This window comes from Dipodomys merriami, unplaced genomic scaffold (genome assembly GCF_024711535.1).
Source record: "Dipodomys merriami isolate MVZ:Mamm:240054 unplaced genomic scaffold, mDipMer1.0.p SCAF_2, whole genome shotgun sequence".
NCBI classification, from domain to species: Eukaryota; Metazoa; Chordata; class Mammalia; order Rodentia; family Heteromyidae; genus Dipodomys; species Dipodomys merriami.
In genome coordinates this window covers 7,995,291-8,017,615 of record NW_027203381.1, presented here as the reverse complement: position 1 = coordinate 8,017,615, position 22,325 = coordinate 7,995,291, and the positions used below count along the sequence as shown (strand labels likewise).

At 45.9% G+C, this 22,325-nt stretch overlaps 1 protein-coding gene across 2 annotated transcripts; it reads left to right on the top strand.

Annotated features, from left to right (window-relative positions):
• Positions 1–551: 551 nt before the first annotated feature.
• Positions 552–11,865, top strand: Serpinb8 (serpin family B member 8). 2 transcript variants are annotated; one of them, XM_070028609.1, is made up of 7 exons: positions 552–629; positions 4,985–5,162; positions 6,060–6,197; positions 7,329–7,446; positions 8,581–8,723; positions 9,707–9,859; positions 11,344–11,865. In XM_070028609.1, the coding sequence occupies exons 2-7, from the start codon at positions 4,995–4,997 to the stop codon at positions 11,746–11,748; spliced, it is 1,125 nt and encodes a 374-aa protein (XP_069884710.1). In that variant the 5' UTR covers positions 552–629; positions 4,985–4,994; the 3' UTR covers positions 11,749–11,865. The 2 variants fall into 2 exon arrangements, with proteins under 2 accessions (XP_069884710.1, XP_069884711.1); XM_070028610.1 differs by lacking the exon at positions 552–629 and adding an exon at positions 3,927–4,079.
• Positions 11,866–22,325: the final 10,460 nt, after the last annotated feature.

Here is a 22,325-nt window from a genome sequence, read left to right as displayed (position 1 = left end):
AGACTTTTGCAAAAGTAAATCTCTAGCCTCAGTGAAGAGGCTAGACGCTTCCTCTTCTCTCAATAGGAAGTTTCAAACTTAATTTTTATTTTTTTAAATCGCAACTGAAAACATAGGTCTGTCAGGAGAAACAGTTTTCAGGAATCTTTCCCCCTAGGTTTAGCTCCACATCTCTGGATTCATTATATAAATATTGTAAGGCCAGCATCATGGTATAGCAAGGAGTTCCCTGTCTTGCATGTTAGTGAACTGATTTCCTGAGACAGGACGGTTATCTACACAGTGTATACATAAACCACTTGCACTTAGGCCTTCGGGGGTGTCTGGGCTTTCAGGGTATCAGATGAAGCTCACACAGATCTGATCACATCGCCCACCTTCTGCTCCTGATATCTGGGGGTCTCCTCCCTCCCGCCCCGCCCCCCGCCCCGTCCGCCCAGGTCACCCGGCCCCGCGGCTCCTCCCCGTCTCGTTCCCGGCCCCGGGAGTCACGGGGTGCGCCCGGATCGGTGCCCTGGTTTGAGTCATCCGCCGGAGGCGTGGCCCGGACTCCAGCCGGAAAGGAATCTTCAGAGCCGCAGCGGCAGCATTGGGGCAGCAGCGTCTGGAGCGCGCCTGGAGCTTCCCAGGTACCGGGCAGGAGAGCTCCCGGGGTCCCGGGGTCCCGGGGTCCCGACTTCCGTGGCTACCTGGGGCGGGAGGGGGGCCGGGGACGGGAGCGCGGAGGCCCAGGCTGCGGTCCGCGCGCTGCAGCGGCAGAGGCCGTCGGGGAGCCGGGGCAGCCAGGCGGGAGGCCGCGGCTCCCCGGGATCCCGCACCCCGCGCCCGGTGGTGACCCGCGCAGCCCGGGGCCCGCGGCCCTCCCCGTCCCGGCCACGCCTCCGGAGGGGTTGGGGATTCGGTGAGTGGGCGGGAAGCTTGGGAGGCGGCGGCGGCGGCAGCGGGGGAGCCCCGGGCTTCCCAGGAAAACCGGGGCGCGACTGGAATTCCCGGGGCGGGGTGGCGGACGCCCCCCCTGCGCCCCACTGCGCCCCTCCTCCCCCTCCCCCTCCTCCTTCCTCCTCCTTCCCCCTTCCCCCTCCCCTTCCTCCTCCTCCTTCCCCCTGCCCTTCACCCCTGCTGGGCGCTCCGGCTGCGGGCACCCCGCCCGGCCCGCCCCCTCCTCCCGGCCTCCGGGTCCTGCTTCTGGTTCTCCTGCTTTCGGCCGCGTGCATCCCTGACTACTGGGCTGCAGTCTCTTTAGTTCTTATTACGACGTCCAAATACTGTGCAATCCCTGCGAGTGGGTGGATAGCTCCCCTGCCCTGTCATTGCCTCTACAATCCAGTAACTTCATCATCCATCCGTCCATCGGTCCATCTACCAGTCTGTCCATCCATCCATCCATCCATCCATTCATCTATCCATCCACCCATCTGTCCGTCCATCTGTCTATCCCGCTATCCGTCCGTCTGCCGTCCATCTATCCATCCATCAGTCCATCCATCTATCTACGCATCAATCCATCCATCCACCCACCTACCCACCCACCCACCCATCCATCCATCCACCCATCCATCCATCCAGGTAACATCTCCTCTCTAGACACATGCCTATCTTTCAGGCACACCCACATTTCCAAGCCTCCTGGCTGCCTTTGTTACAGGCTCAGTGGTTTGACATGCTCCATACATCTGGAATGGAACGTGTCACCTTCCCCATTCCACTGCCGGCAGTTCATGACACACCCAGAGTGAGACCTTAGCTGGGAACCCGAGCTGTATGGTTCTTGACGCCTTCTAGTCGGTCTTAGAGCAAGCATTCCGTCCGTGACTCCTCCCAGGGCTTCCTAGAGCAAGCGTTCTGTCTTAACATTTCATCTCCCAGCGTCTCCAGGGCAGGGACTTTTCCAGGAGTCTCTGGGCCGGGATGGAGTTCAGCTACCAAGTCTCGACATCATATAGTCAGCCTTCCAAGTCTCCACCACACTCTACAGTTGTTTAAAATCTACTCTAACTCCAGTTCAGACTTCTCACTTGTGTATTAATAGTGGAGACTCTCTGATTGGCGTCCTTCCTTCCCCCAGTTCCACCCACACAGACCAAAAAGGAGTGGGGGTGGGGCGGGGAAGCACATGAAGTAGGATTTCAAAGCCTTGGTCGCAGGTGTGTTCAGTCTACTGGGAAGCTGCGAGCTGATCCTGTGTGTATAGAAATAAGACCCTTATTGCTGTCCGAGGGATCACTGATGATTATGATAAAACAAAATTAGTGAAGGCATTGAAGAAGAAATTGGCCTGCCATGGTACTGTAATTGAACATCCAGAATATGGAGAAGTAATTCAGCTCCAGGGTGACCAGCCTAAGAACATATGCCAGTTCCTGGTAGAGACTGGACTGGCTAAGGGTTTTAAGTGCTTATGGCCCACTGAAGTTAAGTGAGGATTTCCTTGCAATGAGTAGAATTTCCCTTTCATCCCTTGTCACAAATTTAAAAACCTCACAGCTTGTTTAATGTAACCATTTGGGGTCCACTTTTAACTTGGACTAGTGTAACTCCTTCATGCAATAAACTGAAAAGAGTGAAAGAAAGAAAGAAAACAAGAAAGGAAGGAAGGAAGGAAGGAAGGAAGGAAGGAAGGAAGGAAGGAAGATACAGGACCATCCTCACTTTAGCTAGAATGTCTAGCACTTCTGATTTTGCTCATTTTCCAAATTGAGACCTATTTTTCTGGTGTGTACTTAAAGTTTTGGGTTTTGATATTTTGCATTCAAAATACACATTCAAAGAAAAAAGAGGCTTGTGTAACAGCATATATCATTGGTGTGATTATGGGTTTATGGCTGGTGATTTGTCCATTTTCCAAAATGTCCCCATTATAAGGGCTAAGAGTCGCAGGGAAAATGAAGTGAGTTGAGTGTTTTATGACTCAGTAGCCCAGGGTTCTATAAAGTTTAATAGAAATGCCTCATTAGAACCAAGTAACTTGGGGAATAGGTGGGGTTGGGGGAAACAGTGGAAGGGGTGACAGTAGCAAGATGCGTTGTACCCACAAATCAACTGTGTTGTATTGGAACCCCTTTGTGCTGCTCTTTTAAAACAATGCTTAAAAAGATGAAAAAAATAACTCAGTAGAAGACAACAATTTACTAAAATGGTAACATGAGAACCCATAATGCGTTTCTGTCACTTGGAGAAAGCTATTCTCAGTTAGATTTCCCTCTTCACCTGGGCTCTACCTACTTTGAGGCTGAATTGCAAAGGGATGGCCCAAGGGCTTTCAGGGACAGAAAGCCAGCTGGAAACTTTTGACAAGATTTACATTTCAAAGGAGCATTTAACCAAATCCAAAGTAAATGCTGTAAGAAAAGGGAAGTTAGAGCCCAGAGCAGGATTGTTTACTTAGGCAAATTCCACGTGAGTATAATTTAGTCAAACTATAGGGACCCTTGACCCCATCCTGGTCCAACCAGTCCATTTAATTCACACTGCTCTATGACTTCACATTTCGGCTGCTGATTCTATATTTTAAATTCAGTTCTTACGGATTTTATATTTTAACTAATATACTATTTTAATTTAATCATTCAAAAGTTCAATTAATAAGATAATTTATAATAATTTAGACATTAATTTATAATAAATAATTTAAATGTTTAATTAAAATATTTGGCATATTTTATATTTTACATGTAGTTCAGCTTATTTTCCATATAGTTTCAGATTTTATATTTTATATATAGTTCATGTGGACTTTCTGCAACTCTCTCCACACAGTTATCGACCATTTTGGTGGAAAGTGTTGCATCTTTTTGAAATTCTCCCTATAATCCATATTTTAGGCTAGACATGCTCAAACACCCTCCAAATTTGTGCCGTCTGTCCAGCCATTTCAGGTGGCCGAAATGTGGCTGTCAACTGAAAAGAATTGTGTATGATTCTTGGAATATTCTTTAAGAATGAAGTCAGAGACATGAAGGAAAGTTGCAGCAGTAGAAGACTTAGTGCACTGAGATATGGGTCTGTGAAGCCACACTGTGGGGTGTAGACATCAGCGGCTTGGGGAGAGCTGTAGAAGCAGCTCCGTGCCCTTCACCCTGGTAAGACTGCCGGACCTACATGCATTGTTGGAGCTAAAGGAGGTGACAAATGAGGGGAGGGCTGGGGAGGGCAGGGGGGGTTTAGGGGGGCCTGGGGGATGAGCTGCATGGGCCTTGTCGCCCTCAGGGGTGGGATGAACAAGTCTTGGGGGCAAAGGCTGGGATATGATGCAAGGGCAGGACATCAACCCAGCAAGCACAGAGCCTGAAATCTAACTCAGCCCCACCCACAGAGACATGTAAAGCCTTACAGTGTCTGAGTCCGTGTGTGTGTGTGTGTGTGTGTGTGTGTGTGTGTGTGTGAGAGAGAGAGAGAGAGAGAGAGAGAGAGAGAGAGAGAGAGAGAGAGAGAGAGAGAGAGAGAGAGAGAGAGAGAGAGAAGAGAGAGAGAGAGAGAGAGAGAGAGAGAGATTTGGTTTCCTGTTGATGCTATACTACCTCCACACACATTTCATAGATACAAATAACATCCATTATATTATCTTACAGCTCTGAAAGTCATAAATCCAAAGTGGTAGAGCACAGCTCTAGGGGTTTGGTGTTCTTGGCAGCTCTGGGGACAAATTTGTTCCCTTGCTTTTTCAGCTTCTGCCCGCAGCCCTGGGTCAGTGTCTGCTCATCCTTTGACTTCCAATCTCCTTCCCTGACTCTGATTCTCCTCCCTCCTCTGTGTAGTAAGAGCCCTTGTACTTCAGGACCATGTTGATGTCTGAAATCCTCCATCAATCGCGTTTCGAAGGCCCTTGTTGCCATATAAGAAAATATATTCTCAGGGGAGGGGGATGGATGACGCTGACGTCACAGTTACGCCCTCTAGCCCTCCTCCTGTCTGCCAGGAGGAGTACTGACCACGTGGCCGGAGCTGGGGTTGGCTGATGTGCTTTCCTGTTGTATCTTTGGAGCAGACTTTCCCAGATGGATGATGTCCATGAAGCAAATGGCTTCTTTGCCATCAAACTATTCAAAGTGTTGGGTAAAGAGGACAAGTCACACAATATATTCTTCAGCCCCATCAGCATCTTCTCTTCCATGTCTATGGTATATCTGGGAACAAGAGGAAACACTGCAGCCCAGATGTCCCAGGTAAGGTGACTTGTTCCTTGTTTGCGAGGCAGCAGATATGGATGAACAGTTAGTCCATCGTGAAGGCCGAGTGTTCATCTCAGTTTGCAGGAGACACAGTCTAGAGAAAGTTCTGAAATTTTCTGGTGAAATCACATTTTTGGAAAGTAATGTAAACTATCCATCTGCCCTACACAAAGGCCAAAAAATACATCATTCAACCTTGTGATACTTTAAACTTTTGCTTACTTTATGTCTTAAGTACAAGTGCAGTTGTAGGAAGGGATGTTTTGTAAAATGGATTATTTTTTAGTGTCTGATCATATGTAAGTAGAAGAAAGATAGAACATAAATATGGGCTTAGAGGGATTAAACAATCTGACTGATCCTGAATGATCTACAAGTGGGCACTGGGTAATACCTTCGGCTTTTTTTTTTTTTCAACCATGTGGTGAATGTGTCACAGGAGTCACAAGAACATTCTGTCTCCAGGGGTGTGCAGGAGTATTCCTGCCCGGTGTCCAGAACCTAGGCTGAAATCCCTCTGTGGATGTTTACCAGCCCATTGGAAGACAGAAGCATTGCTTGGGGTGATTGGAAGAAACAGGAAAAGCTTTGATTCTTTGGGTTGACATGTAAATCATAATCTGGCCATTGCAAAGAGGTGCTACTGACATCTAGTGGCAGGATCCGGAAGTGCTGCAAATTCTCCTAGGAATTAATTACTTAATTCTCCTAGGACAATTAATAATGTCAAGATTGAACAACCTGGTATTAAATAAATAGATAAATAAATAAAATTTAAAATCCTTTAAAGGTAGGCTTAACATCACCATGTGATTTTTCCAGTCCAAAACATTGTTTGTCAGTAGGTCTTTGGGGCTGGATGTTAACAGCAGATGTCATTTGTCTTTCCAGGCACTTTGCCTGGACGGTGCTGGAGATATTCACCGTGGTTTCCAGGTATTTCTCAGTGATGCTAAGAAGACTGACCATCAGAACTTGCTGAGAATGGCCAACAGACTCTTTGGAGAAGAAACGTGCGATTTCCTTTCAGTAAGTAGCGTTCAGATAGTGATGGAGAGGGCTTGAAAAGAAGCAGGTGTGTGTGAAAGAAATGCAGAGTGAAGTCTGACTCTAACACCTTAAGGTCTGCTTACAACAACGCCTTGCAGATACAATTTGGAATTTTTATAATTGTGTCTGAATAAAATCTCTTTAAAACTTGCTTCTGATACACACCTCCCCCCTCTCAAAAATACCAATGTTGATTTTTCTGTTCTCTTGCACCCAGACTTCTCCTCAGCTGTACTGTGTCTCCCCTTCTCTCCTCTGCTGACTGGGCTGGTTGCTGCAGACACGGCCTTTTCAGGTCTCGTACCTTTGCTCTGTCTTCTGAATTGTCATTGGTGTTGCTTGGGTTCAGACTGTTTATGCTCTTGTTCATTGCTCCTAGGAGCGGATCTTTCAGAATCCTGCCTGGCTCTTTTGCTTATTTCACAAATTGACACCATGGGTAGAAGTCTTTCTAGCTAAGACGAAAGTGTCTTCATTATTCAGCATATATCTCTGAAGTTATTCAAAGCCTGCCCTAACTCAGCAATGTGGATCCAAACAAGTATGGCACATAGTATGGAGGCCAATGCTTGCTTGAGGTTAGTGTCATGAATGGAGCAGGCCCGGCCATCTTATTGGAGGTGAATTGCAAGGGTCCTTGTGCAAGGCTCAGGCTTGTCCCTCTCCGGGTGGCTGTGGATCTGTCCGCAGGACGCTGTCTGGACTTCTGAGTGCTGTAGATGACTCTGGATCCCAGGAATCTTCTGGTGGATCTGTGTCCAGTTTTGACATCACATTGATCTTTCACTATCGGGGACATGAAGAACTCGCATCCCCTTGGTCCTAAAATACTTGCTAATGAGAAATAGGCAGAAGAGGGGAGCTTCATTGCCAGGCAAATTATATCTGCAAATAAGCTTTTGTGGGATGAGTCATTTGGGTCTTTTCTTGCTTTGATTCCAAGTTACCTTGCAACTTCCCTGACACACACAAATGTACACACACACAGAGACATACACACAAGTATATATGCACACATTCACACACATGCATACATAGGCACATCCATGCTGCACCGCGGTGGGAAGATTTGCTGAATTCCAAAGGCCAACCTGGTGTTTTTGTGCGTAGTCCTTTAAGGAGTCCTGTCAGAAGTTCTATGAGGCGGGGCTGGAAGAGCTGTCCTTTGTCAGAGAGAGCGAAGACTGCCGGAAGCACATCAATGCCTGGGTCTCAGAGAAGACAGAAGGTAAGAGCTTCTGCGCTAGGAGGACCTCGGAGAGCCTGACAGGGCAGGATCTGGACCTCGGTGGTTTGGCTACTGGGGCCTTGGATGTGTGCTGGGTTTTCCACCCCCGGCCCGTGGCCTCATTGCATCACAAAGTAGTGACAAGGACAAAATGGGCCTGGGGGTCAGGATGGGATCCGCCACCGACCTGGCGCAGGTGTCCTCTGAGGCGTGGCCTCCCTGTCTCCTCTGGTGAGGGGCGGTGACTCCAGCCACTCCAGGGAGAGGATGAGAGGCGGTCAGCTGCTTGGCTCTGACATCCATCGGTGCGGAGTCCTCCCTGCGGGGCCTGCAGCCCTGCTCTCCTCTTCACCCCCTCCCTGGCCGTAGACGAGTTCCTAGCCTGTGACCTTGTCCACCCTCGCCCTGGATGCGGTCTGTGTCACAGACACACACACTGCACGCCCCCCTCCCCCCCGTTTCAGCACACAGCCTCTTGACTTGACAAGAAGGAGCTGTCACCGCTCCACGGGGGCAGCTCTGCCCCGAACTGGTCAGCAATGCCAAGGCCGCTGACAAGCTTCCTCAAGCTTTACCTCTCTGTTTCTGCCACCAAGATGGCTGTGTAGAATGGGCATGGTGGAAGACGCCTGTAATCCCAGCACTTGAGAAGCTGAGACAAGAGGTTCTTGAGTTTGAAGCCAGCCTGTTGGGCTAAGATGAGAGCCCCCCCCACCACTTTTTTTCAGTTGTGAGGCTTGAACTCAGGGCTTGGTTGCTGTCTCTGAGCTCTTTCACTCACTAGTTTACTAGTGGTAGGTGAGCACTCAGCCGCTTTGAGCCACAGCTCCACTTGCAGTTTTCTGGTGGTTAATTAGAGTTAAGAGTCTCATGGACTTTCCTGTCTGGGCTGGCTTTGAACTCTGATCCTCAGACCTCAGCCTTCTTAGTAGCCTGGATTACAGGCATGAGCCACCACTTTGTGTCTGAGACCCTTTCTTAAAAGCAAAAATGAAAACAAGACTGCTATTGAAGAACAAAGAATACACTAGCCTGGCCCTCAAGCAAACCTGAGCTGTATCTGTGAAGGAGATTATAGAAGAATGATCATTGTCTCTCCATTTCCTCAGTCTCTGTCTCACGTGTCCTTCACAGGTAAGATCTCGGAGGTGCTGGGTCCTGGGTCAGTCAGTTCCCAGACGAAGATGGTCCTAGTGAATGCAGTGTATTTCAAAGGAAAGTGGAAAGAGCAGTTTGACAGAAAACACACAAGGGATATGCTCTTCAAAACGAATGAGGTACTCTCTTCAATAAGCTGAGGAAGAGGAGGGTCAGAAAAATGTTATTTTGTCACACTGTGAGTTATTTGTGTCACACTGTCCTGATCTTGATATCTCTTCTACATCTAGTATTTCTTTCTTTCCTTTTTGTTTTTATTTATTATTTTTATTTTTATTTTGGTCAAGTCGTGGGGCCTGAACTCAGGGCCTGGGCGCTGTCCCTCAGCTCTTCAGCTCAAGGCTAGCACTCTACCACTTGTGCCACAGCGCCACTTCCAGCTTTTTTCTTTTTGCTTATGTGGTGCTGAGGAATCGAACCCAGGGCCTCAGGCATGCAAGGCAAGCGCTCTACCACTGAGCCACCTTCCCAGCCCACGACTTTGCAATTTTATGCATTCTCCTTCTGACATGATACTGGCTGGGTTCAGTGGTCATGAGTGTGGATCTTCATTTCATCAAGGATTTCATTTCAGCAAGGATTTTGTACAAGGGTGTGGAGGTTAAGTACGTTCCATGGAAGCTTTGAAATTGAGTTCCATGTTGCATCTGCTCATGGCTTCTTTCCCCCAAGAAACCAAACTCCTAAAACCAATTCTGTCATTGGGCACCTTTTTAAGAGTAAAGATAACAATTTCTTTTGGCTGATGTATCTTTTCTAACCAGATCTTTCAGCTCAGGGGGCTATTAGTTAAAGCTCCTTTTTAAATTGTCAGGTCTAGGGGAACGCTTCTTTATAAATCTCTCCCAAACAGCACATGCCATTTCTTCCAAAATAAAGCAGAGCTTTCTGCCAACCTGCCTCATCCACCCATTCTATCTCACCTGGACCTGCCTGCAGGAACAATAACATGTTCTAGGTAACAATAATAAGTGCTCACAAAGATTTTTTTGAAAATCTGGCAGCACAACTCCATAGAAATATGAATTATCTTACACATAGCTAGGAGTTCTGGGAACCAGCTCTATTTTAAGTACATTGTGGAATTTTGTTTTTATCCTAGGAAAACAAAACAGTGAAGATGATGTTCAAGAAAGCTAAATTTAAAATGGGGGACATACCTGAGCTTCACACTCAGGTCTTGCAGCTGCCCTACGTGGACGACATCCTGAGCATGGTCATTCTGCTACCCGATGAGAACACTGACCTCGCAGTGGTATGTGCTGGCCGGGGTCTGTGGTCTGTGGATTCCAGCCGAGTCCATCTATGGGATGGAATTAGGGGCGTTCCCAAAGACACGTTATTACAAGTGGTGCTGGTGTGCATCCATTCCTGGCTTTTGGTGACAGTTGTGTAGCATTTTTGTTGAGTGGATATTTAGAAGTGAACTAATGATGAAACTAGAAGAGACGATACTAGAAAAAAGTATTAGAACATTCTTTGATTGACCTGTTTTTAATTTAGAAGGGAGAAGCTAGTGTGTGGGTCAGTAATTCTTGAACAGGCTCTGTGGCTCACACCTATATTCATAGCTACTCAAGTGATGGAGATCTGAGAATCGAGGTTTGAAGCCAGCCTAGGCAGGAAAGTCAATGAGACCCTTATCTCTAATTAACCACTGGATATCCAGAAGTGGAAGTGTGGCTCAGTTGTTAGAGCACCAGCCTTAAAGGAGAAAGCTCAAGGAGAGTACCCAGGCTGTGAGTTCAAGCCCCAGTATCAGCTCCTGTGTACACCCACCCCCACACACCTAACACACACACACACACACACACACACACACATACACACACACACACACCTACACACACACTGTTCATGATCAGAAGAGTCCTGGAAGAAGGCTAGAGGTTGATCTGGTCGATGCTTCTCAAATACCAATATGCGAAGAACCTGGAGGATCTTGGGACAAAGCTCAGCAGTGAGACTTTTCATTTCTAACAAGATCCCATGCGCACGCTGCTGTTTGGTGAACTGCGCTTTGAATGAGAACAAGAGTCTAAGATCCCGGTGGGAGAATTACCCGGTGGAGGCAAGAAAAAAAAAAAAAAGAGCAAAGCCCAGGTAAAGAGAGAGAGACTTAGGGTAAGGTACCTATTGCAGGATGAGCAGTGGGAAGACCAAGTAGCCCTTGGGAGGAGGAGAAAGCCGCAGTGTCAGCAGGCTCCAGATTCCCATGAACACTCTCACTTTGGCTGACTATAGGATTCCCAGAGTTTCGAGGCTGAGCTGAGCTAGCTCCAGCTCACCAGTGCCAGGGTCTGGCTCTTCCCCAAAGCTACACCTCCCTCATGTTCAAGTGTGACTTCATTTCTACCTCACTCACCCTGCCTTGTCCCTCATGGAATCTGAGCTCTCGATCTTTCCTGCAACTCAGTGTATCACATGAATATTGATATGGGAGCGGTTATAATTTTAAGCTGTGAAGATTGGTTTTTCATGACACGAGCTGGGTACAGATGGTGTTTATTTAAACACGTTGCTTGTGTTGGGTGTTTGCTGGCTCTTCTATTCTTGTATCTGTCAGACACAGACAAGAGTTGCGGGGTGGGTGGGAATCTTGGTGTGTTTCTAACCAGAAGACTGTCTGTGGCTTGTGTTGGATGAGAATTCCACACCTGATTCCCTGTTGTAGAAGGGGGGTAGTAAGTGATGGGCGTTGTGATCTGGATTTGAACCTTTGACCCTTGGTCTTTTCAGGTGGAGGAAGCTCTTACATACGAAAAGCTCAAAGCCTGGCTCAGTCCAGACAACCTGATCCAAAGTAAAGTTCAAGTTTTCCTTCCCAGATTAAAGATGGAGGAGAACTATGAGTTGAACTCTGTTCTCCAGGGTTTAGGAATCACCGATGCTTTCGATGAAACCAAGGCTGACTTCTCGGGAATGTCGGCGAAGAAGCACGTGCCTCTGTCCAAGGTGGTCCACAAGTGCTTCGTGGAGGTCAACGAGGAGGGCACGGAGGCCGCGGCGGCCACGGCGGTGATCAGGAACACCCGCTGCAGCAGAATCGAGCCCACGTTTTGTGCGGACCACCCGTTTCTATTCTTCATCTGGAACCACGCGAGCAGCACCATCTTGTTCTGCGGCCGCTTCTGTTCTCCCTGAGGGGATGCCTCCCCTGGACCTGGGCCTGGGCGTTCCCTTTCAGCTCCGTGGTGCCCTCCTCACAGGCCACGTGGACAGACGGGTGGGGTGTCTTGAGTGGCTAAATAAAGTTCACGCACGTGGGTGGTTGGTGGATGTCTCTGTGGAAGGCTTCAGTGGCGGGGAGAATCATCTCAGCTTCAGGTGGAGGGAGATTGGGGCTGAGAAGACTGACCTGTTGTGGAGTGTGTGGATGGAGCTCGCGTGGCTTCTGTCCTCATCGAAAGGCCAGGTCTCTTGTTTGGAGGTGAGCTAGTGGTTTGTGGCCAGCCCTCCGCTGCTCTTCCATGCTGAGGTGGTCTCAGCTCTGTCAAATCCCAGGTCAGTCACGGGATTCCAGGGCCCCAGCCCCCTGCATAGGAAACCAGAGTGAACCAGACAGAAAGAGAAATATCCTAGGAAAATAGCCAGACAGCGCCACTTTCATAAGCATTGCAGCGTGGCCTGGCAGGTCTGCCCCTGACGCAGAGTTTCTCAGGACAACAGCTTCTCAGAACTTCTTTGCTGAATTAAGCCTCTGATTTGCCATCAGGGGCTCAGCAGTGAGAATCCTGACTTGCCTCAAAGCTTCAAAATAAGCCACTTCATTACCCCCCTCCCCCACAAGCTCCCAAGGAATCCTTCACACACCCTTCCCCCCTTCTGTTTAATCATGGGGCTTAAACTTGGGGCCTAGGCGCTGTCCCTGAGCTCTTTTGCTCAAGGCTAGTGTTCTACCACTTTGAGCCACAGTACTACTCCCAGTTTTCTGGTGGTTAGTTGAAGGGAAGAGTCTCATGGACTTTTCCTATCCGGGCTGGCTTTGAACCACAATCCTCCTCAGATCTCAGCTTCCTGAGTAGCTGGGATTACAGGCATGAGCCACCAGTGTCTGGCTATACCCTACATTTTTTTGAGAACCACGCTCCTTCTGATTAATCATGTATGTTCAGATAAGGATCAGATACACTCTTGCCTGACAAAACAACTTCTCTCTCCATTGTGTTTTCTGATGCGAAAATTTATTGTGGCAACTTCTTTGTGCAACTACTTAAGATAACATAAAAATTAAGAAACATAAACAAGTGTCCCTTTGGAAAGGAAGAAAAAATGATTCTGTGGCAGTAATTTAGAAATTATAAAACCTGTCTACACAAAGCTTTAAGTCATCTGTAATTCTGCCAGCCAGTGGTCGCTATTAATAGCGACACACATCACACTTCATTCTACTCACACAAGCAGAAATTTATAAGAATTTCAGCACCATTTGTCATAACTTCTTTTAGCTTATCTTCACCCTTACTATAAACCTTTTCTAAGATACCTTTCTATGTCATCAATTGATTTTAAATAGCAATCTGCTACATAGGTATATTTTTCCTACATTTTTATTTGCATCATTAGTTGTGCAAGAAAATGAAGATATCCCAAATACTTAATGCACATGTTTGGAAATGAAATAATAAAAATAATGAAATTAGTTTGGGGAGAGGGAGAGTAATGGAGGGGTGCATTGATCAGTGACAGATCTGATCATGGTACATTGCATGCGTATATAGCTGTAGTTTTTTTTTCTCTCTCTCTCTCTGTCTCTCTCTGTCTCTCTGTCTCTCTGTCTCTCTGTCTCTCTGTCTCTCTGTCTCTCTGTCTCTCTGTCTCTCTCTGGTGATACTGGGCTTTGAACTCAGGCCTACACATTTCTACACTTACTTGCTTTCTTGGTTGGCACTCTACCAATTGAACCACAGTTTACCACGTGAGTCAAACCTCTAGTCAAGTTTTATGTTATCTTGGAAATGTAGTCCCTCTGAGATTTCTGCTGGCTTTAAACCACTATTCTCTAAATCTCAGCATCCTGACTAGCTAGGAGTACAGGAGTAATGTACTAGCACAAGGCTGAATATATTTCTTACTAACAGTATCTACTTAATTAGATATTTTGGGTAACTACATTTGTTTTTTTTACTGTATATTAGGGATATCACCAATATTTCCTGATATGTTTATTTTTTGAAGAAATAGTACTAAATTGTTAGTGTTGAGATAAAAGTCAGGTACATTTTGAGCTTTTCAAGTTGATCTAGAAAGAGTTGTACCAATTTAGACTTCACAACTGCCTCCTGCCTTATTATTATTATTTTTAATTTTTTTTGCTGGTCATGGAACCTGACCTCTGGGCCTGGGCGCTGTCCCTCAGCTCTTCAGCTCAAGGCTAGCGCTCTTCCACTTGAGCCACAGCGCCACTTCTGGCTTTTTCTGCTTATGTGGTGCTGAGGAATTGAACCCAGGACCTCAGGCATGCAAAGCATGTACTCTATCTTCCCAGCCCAGAATTATTTTATGCTTTGGACTAAGTAGCTTTTTCTCCTGATTTTTTTGACTCACAGTTCAGTTACGTGAGCCATTCATATCGCACTTCTTAAAGTTCACCAAGCTACATTTTTGAAAAGTGTAAGGTCAGCAGATCTCAAAGACCGATTAAGCCACACAGCTCCAAATCTTCTTTCTGTTTTCTAAAACACAAGCGGTCAGGCATCCCCAGAACCTCTCCTACCATGCAGAATTTGAAAAATAAGTGTGTTTTACTTTGGGGGTCATTCTACCTTCCGTCCATCCCTCCCTAGCGCGTTTAACTTCTGCCGTTTTCAATTCTTAGGATGTTTCCAGCCTTCCATCCCTTTCTTTTCCTGTTAACATGTCTAGAGTTCAAGTCTGTGCTTCTGTCCCTGCTGGTATGTCAGGCAGACTCTGCTGCAGAGGTCTCTGTCCACACAAGGTGTGGGAGAGACAACGAGGAGGCTCCTGCATCCGCTATGGAGGCAGCGTTTGGATCAGAGCCAGCAGGTCGATGATTAGAATCCAGCATCTGGTGAACTTGAACAGCTTCGGGGCTTGAACTTCACCAGGGCTGGCCTCGCTTACCAGGCCAGATTGGTTTTGCAGACAGAAAACTTCACCGCCTGGCTCCGTGGAGACAAGGCAGGCAGTTGCTAACAAACCTCAAAGTCACTAACTAGCTGTGCGACCTTGAGCAAGTTGGGTAAAGTTCTTCTTCGGGTACAGACGCTCTGCCTTTGAAACATGAAAAGGTTTTCTCAGATGATCCCTGAGTGGCTCCCAGCGCTGACGTTCTCTGACAAGTGCGCAGCACAAGACTATTTGGGGCCGTGCGCTTTGCTTTCTGCATTGATATCTTTTCTGTGTGTGTGTCAGCTTTTATGATTTCAAAGATGACTGCTGTTGTTAGAAATCTGAGCTGGATCCAGCGTGCCGTTATATTGATGCCTTTTTCATTTCAGCCGAGGACTTTGATGACCGCTTGCAGGGAGCGCACGGCAAAATAAAATCATGTTTTCTCTCCTAACATTTGTTTCATCTTCGTCTCTTGTCAGCGGAAATATTGCTGTTTGTCGTTTGCACACTTCCCAGGCTCACCTCTGTCCTCATCGGGGCCTTTGAAGGTGCTCTCCTCACAGTGATGGCTTTGGCTAATAGTTCTTCAGGGAAAGGGGGTGAGGCAAGCCTGGCTCCGGGCTGGGCGAGGTCCCTCGGTAACCCCTTCCTCCTCCTCATTAATAGGCTGATGTTCAGATGGGGGCAGAGCCCAGACTGGCATGCAAAAATACCTGCTGCAGGGTTCAGTAACTCCAGTTGCGCCTCGGTACTGCGTGACAGAATGCACAGTCCCTGCGGTACTGCGTGACATAACGCTCAGTCCCTGCAGTACTGCATGACAGAATGCACAGTCCCTGTGGTACTTCGTTACAGAATGCACAGTCCCTGCAGTGCTGCGTAACAGAATGCACAGTCCCTGCAGGCAGGTTGCAGTGGCCTCTTCTTCAGGACAGGGCTTGGACCCCTGAAGCTAGAGGCCGGGGTCGAGTTGGCCTGGTCATCCCTTCCTGACCAGCGGGTTGACATCTGGGTCATTCTGTGAATTCCTTCACCTGCCACAGACACCACTTCACCACCGAGTCATCAAGATTTCCATTAGGTGCGTACAGACAGCTTTGTAGGAGTCTCTATTGAAATCTTCATCTTCTCCTTATCCCCATCCCCCCGCAAATTTAAAGTCAGGGCCTGATACACAAATGGTTTGGGGATATAACAGAATTTAAATGGGATTTGTTTTATAAAAGTCAGGACTTCTGCTAACTTTTCTATCGAAAGGAGATTGGGGGAAGGTTGATTTCTTTAGGCAGACAGCAGTGAAGAATATCAACAGTGATCAGAAGAGTGAATATTCCACTTTTTGTTTCTGTAAAGAGGGACAAGTTATTGGGAAGGGGTTTATTGGTAAGTCAGAGATTCAGCATTGGGGTAGAGAGGGATTTTAGGAACACCCCCAATGTCATCCTCATCTGATGGCACATTTGTGTGTCTTGTCTGGCACTTAGCACCTATTCTTACAATACAGAGTATTTTAGGCTGTGTCCCCTAGCACCAACCTTGTGGGTTGGAATTCTGGATCATGGGGGTGGAAGAAGAATTGTAGGCATTAGGTGTGTGCTAAGGAATTGTTGAAGTTGAAAACTCCTCTCTTCTCATCCTCAGGAAGGAGATCTTCATCTTTGGAAGCTGCCACCAAGAGGTGCTTCCTGCACTGCCCTCTAACCTTGGAGAGCTTCATCTGCTGAAGTAGAAGAAGAACTCTAAGAATTGTTTTCCCCCATTCATCTGATGCTTTCAGACCAATCATGTAAAAAATCTACCTGCCCTACAACTCTATGAGAATCTCCTTTTCTCCTCATCCATAATTAGTTCTACTCTTGACTCGTCCCTTCCTCAATCTGTTCTTTAAACTGTTGATAGGCGTGTAGTTATTTTCTTAAACAGTGATAGAACTCTTCTCTTTTGAATAGCTTTCTGGTAAGGTTCTTGCTTGTCGGAGGGGTGTGGCTTGTGATGGGCTGCCTCCTCATTCATTGCTCTCATCCTTCCCATTTCAACATAACATTCCTGCTGTAGTGAACTGAAGAGTTTGGTTACCACTCCATGCTCATTCATGTCCTGCATCCGTGGATATCAGTCAGTAGTACAGTGTCCTCTGCTTCCATACATGTCTACCACAACCAGAAGGCTCTTGGGTGACCTCCAGATGGAGATAATGCAAGAGCAGTGCAGCTCTCAGGGTGAGGTGTTAATCGATACACTGTCCAGGTCCAGAGCCTCCAGCCGCCTGCTCGCCATCATACTTGACCTCTCTTCTTTAGGTCTATGACCTCTTCTACCCCAGCTCAACCAATAGAAGTCCTTTGACAGCCAGACAACCATGGCTCATGCCTGTTATCCTACCTACTTAGAAGGCTGAGATCTCAAGACTACAGTTTGAAGCTACCTAGGCGGGAAAGTCTGTGAAACTCATCTCCAATTACCTCCAGGAAACTGGAAGTGAAGCTGTGGCTAAAAGTGGTAGAGCACTAGCCTTGAGCAAAATATTTGCTCAGGGACAGTGCCTAGGTCCTGAGTTCAAGCCCCAAGACTGACAGAAAAGAAGAAGAAAAAGGAGGAGGAGGAGGAGAAAAAGGAGGAGGAGGAAACAGGAGGAGGAAGAGGAGGAGGAGGAGGAGGAGGAGGAGGAGGAGGAGGAGGAGGAGGAGGAGGAGGAGGAGGAGGAGGAGGAGAAGCAGGAGGAGGAGGAGGAGGAGGAGGAAGTGTTTTGTGACAGGCCAGGAATTCTCTGGACTAGATTTCTCATGTGCATCTGCTCATGACAGAGCTATGACTCTCTGTGCTTCTTCATTATGATGGAAGAGTCTGATTTAATCATTGGTACCGATCACATTATTATATAACTTTGACTTCAGTTTAGTAATTTCCCTTTCTTTTTTTTCCTTTCATAAAAGCCAAACCTGGAGACTTTCATTTCTGTGGCTCAAATCTTAAAGCCATGATTCCAACACATCCCACAAAGGTGTATACAATGCAGTAAATGCCTCTCTCCCCTCCCTGCTTTTCTGTACTGCATCGTTAGTTTTACCTTATCAGATCTACCCCTATTGGACTCTGTCACATAGACTCAAAGATCCTGATGACATTCCCCTCTCAACCTTCCCTGAGTTTCTGTTGCACCACCTTCTACCCAAAATGAGGTCGGGGATCAGGGATTCTACCAGCCAATCCCCTAAGGCTCCAACAAAGCAGTGCGGATCAAATCTCAAGCCTCCTGACCTTTTCCATGATCGTTGTTATAAATCATGTGTTTTAGTTCTTCTTCTTAATAGCTTAGGTGAGACTCAGCTTTGAGAGTCTGGAGAGAATCAGTCCTCCAAAATTTTATTGGGAAATTAAGAGTCTCCAGGAAGAAGACAACAGTAACAAAACTAGCTAGTTTGAAAGTCAAAGCTGATCCAGTCACTGTATTCTCTTCAAGCCTAGGACGGTAGGCCTCAGATTCCATGATTGCTTTATGACCATGCCTCTAGGGATACAAGAGGAAAATCAATCAAATTTTTAAAAAAAGGCGTTAACGCTTTATTGCTTAATGAAATGATTGAAGATAGCACTGTTTGTCACATATCCCAGGTATAACTCGAAGATCAAAGCAATTATGTAAGCTTTTACAATATTCATTTTATGGGTTCATCATTTAAAGAGCAACTGCTGATTTAAGAACTTGTCATTTCTTTAACAAGCACTTTAGACTCGTGTCCTTGCTTTGTTTTGTTTTGTTTCAAGCTAGAGCACACCTCTTTCCTGAGAGAAGGGGTTGGCATAGCCCCCGATATATTTGAGTTGTACTTTTTGTCCCAAATCACAGACTTTTATTCTGTATTGCTCTCCTGCATTTGTGCTCAGATCTCCAGCTCTTCTACTCAGTGTTCTGCTTAACCCTCTTTGCATAAATCCTACTACAGAACTGCATGTATCTTTTCTCTTGGGGGCCTGTCTCCATCTTTCCATTACTGCTTCTATGTGTTCAAGTGTTTTGTATCTAGCCAACCCCATCGGTGTGACTGCCTTGCTCTCCACACATGCACCTGCCTGCAGTTGATTGAGCTCACTAGGCATTACCTTCAGCCCTGTGCACCCCACTGTCTGTACCTTCTGATGACCCATAAATCCTTTCAATAAACACTAAGAAAATAGAATGCTCTTGTTTTATTCTAAATGACTTCTAGTGGAGATTCTTTTTCTGGACTTCTGTGTTAACAGAAGTCTAAGTTAATAGGTTTTGTGGCATCTTAGACTCCCGAAAAAGGGTTTAAAATTATGTTTAAGTGTCTAAGTAGAACTTTCAGGGAAGCTGCAACATCTCACCTGCAAAGGGAAGACAGAAATGTCTTAGGGTAAGAAGTGTGCACCTACAAGTTACCCAGGCTTATATTTACATGTAGTTGTTTTCCCAGAAAGGCGAGCCTGCCTCACAACACCAAATATGAACTTTGAAAGTCTTTGAGAAGTCCTCAGTCTTCCTTTAGCATCTCCTATGCTAGCATAACAGCTATCCTTACCTTAATACACAACCTCTTTGTTTCATTGAATCGCTTTACTTTACGAGTGGCGGGGGGGGGGGGCTCTCTCTTCATAGTGGAAATGGCAGACAACAAAGTAGAAAACATCCTAACGGAACCAAGTTCTTCTTGTTACTTGCTGTATCTTGGATACCTGCTGAAGAGAGGAAAAAACTTGGACAAAGAAGTTCTGTTTTCTGTTTTTGTTTTTGAATTTGGTTACCAGCAGAACTTCAGGAATCTTTCAACAGTCAGCATTTGGTCCAGGATGAACCCGTGTGTGTGTGTGTGTGTGTGTGTGTGCGAGAGAGAGAGAGAGACAGAGACAGAGACAGAGACAGAGAGAGACAGAGACAGAGACAGAGAGAGACAGAGAAAGATTAAAAAAGTATTTTAAAATTTGTGGGCTTATTTTTAGAAACAAAACTTGATTCTAAAACAACCTTTCCTTAGGATGGCAGGAATTAACTATATTTTTTCCAGTTTAGTCTTTTTTTCTGTTTTAAATATTCTCTCCACACAGGACAGTGACACGTAGTTGCGGGGTGTAGCGTGAGGATTTTTTGTTTCATGATACAATGTGCGAACGATCAAGTCATGCAGCCAGTGTGTCTGTCCCTTTCAACATGTGCCATCTGTTGCGTGAGATACATTAAAAATCCTCTCTCCTGATTAACAACAAACTACTGTTGACTATAGTCCTACGAACTTTTCTGTTGCTCTGTGAATGAAGAGAAGCTGTGTGCATAGATCCATAGGTCAATCTGACTGGTTTGATAAGTGGAAGGAATCCTGGGACAATTCAACACTGTGCTGGGTAGTGTAGCAGTCCTTTCTATACATAAATTAATGGAATCTTCACAAAGCCCCAGCGAGGATAGGGTTTTCTCATTTTATAGACGAGGATAAATGTTATTGTGGAGAGACTTACAATAAGGAGCTAAGAAGGCCTGGTTGAACTGTACCCTGGACAACTCTGATCATTATGGCATAATCATATAAAGTCATGTGATCTTCCTAACCTCTTTCTAAAACTATAAGCAAAGTTACTCATGCTATTTATAAGTTAGTCATGGTGGTCTCTATGAAATTTCTTATTTGACTGTGGTCTGCACAGGAGAGAAAACTAGCATGATACAAACACTAATTGTAATTACAATTAAAAAATTCGACTTGATTTTGAAGCTACCCTAGAGACTATGCTGATTACAAAGACCATTTACCAAGGTTGTCACTTCAGAGATTTCACAAAGACTAAAGTCATTTCCAGTGTCATACCACTTGGGGGCGCTAGGAGTCCGCATGTGGTTCACTGAGTGATCATTTCCCTTTAGACAAGCGATAACTTTTTCATCTTAAAGAAATACTTTTTCGAAGTAACCTAGAGGGAATCTACCAGAATACAACTAAGAGCCTTGATTCTTAGTCTGCTGTTTTACAAACTTAACAGCGGTCAACTTTGGCTTTATTTCTGGAGACATGCTCCTGACCAAATGAATCTTCTCCACTTAAAGCTAAAAAGCCTCAGTGATGGGAACCAAGTCTCTTGGCACCTTGAATAGAAACCACAGCACTAAAAGAAAACCTTTAGGAAATGTTGTCAAGGTGAAATCCCTGCAAACTGAATTGTAATGTTTACAATTGATTTCTTACAACTAGTACTTTGATTACTATTGTGAATCTAGCTTTATTCTGCAGATGTTGTAAGCACTCAGATTTGCTAAAGTGGGTCTGAAAAAATAAGACTTACCGCATATTTACAGTGTGAAGACATCATGTTATTTACCTGTATTCCATCTAACCTTCCTCATTACGATGATTGCGATTCTTTGCTTTTGTTTAGTATCTTACTGCCCATTTTATCTTAGTGACTTTTACTTATTATAAAATAATAAGGCAAAGAACCAATGTTAAACAGGCTGTAGGTGGCTTACAACTGTAATCCTAGCTATGCAGAAGGCTGTGATCTGAGGATGGTGGTTTAAAGCCAGCCTGGGCAGGAAAGTCTGTGAGACTCTTCAATTAATCACAGAAAAAGCCAGAAGTGGCGGTGTGGCTCAACTGGTAGCGTGCTATCCTTGAGTTAAAGGAGCTCAGGGATAGTGCCCAGGCCCAGAGCCCCAAGACTGGAGAACAAACAAACAAACATAAACTCAGGGAAATTATCTGAAATAAATGAAGGACAAGGAAACATCTGTGGATTACTATGGTTTTACGAACATGATTCAGGAGTTGCTAGCCACCTAGTAATAGGTGATATTTAACTGCCTATTTTCCTATTGCTTGCCAAGGTCTGAAGACTAATTTGTAGGTTTAAAAAAGGCTACAAGCAAATAAGGTCAAAGAGAGAATGAATGTCTGATTGTAGTGTTTGGGTCCCAGCAGTTCTACTCTCCATGTCCAATCAAATGTCAGCTGCAGCAGGACTCAACGGCCCAGGAGCAGGCATGGCAGCTGGGGCGCCCCAGGACTTCACATCCTCATGCCGGCGGACATTTTGTACCCGAGCGCTAGACCCACGGAAAACAGTGCCCACTGGAAAAGGCCTTCCTGGTATATCCAGTGTTTCAAATCCAACATATTTCAGAAGGACATTTTCCATCCTCAAACCTGCTGGTCCTACCTGACATCCAGCTGTGATGGCTCTGTCTTCTGCAGAGACCTGCAGTCCTCCTGCTTTCTTCCAGGCTCCAATTTTCTACATCAATTCACTACTGTATCTTCTTATCCTATGAGGAGCAATGGGTTTTACCATCTATCTTTCTACCCTCACACTTACGGTTGGTTATCTAGTTCGAATCCTCATTATATCTCTGTTGGAAAGGGTTACCATTTCCCCCCCCTTCTCCCTTCCCACTACTCTCTAATTGTCTTTTAGATCATAGTTCAAAACATCATTGAGACCCAAACCTGCTCTCTGAGGATAAAGCATGCTCTTTCGAGTTCTTTCAGGAAAACCTTTACTGTTTGCTCCATGTCTCGTGCTCTGCTACTTTGCTGAGATGAACGTGACAGAGACAAGCCACCAGGCCAGTGCTGAGTACATTTTTTTGGCTGAATTCAGAAAATTAAGTGACAGTGGACAGTGTGACACTGGACAGTTCT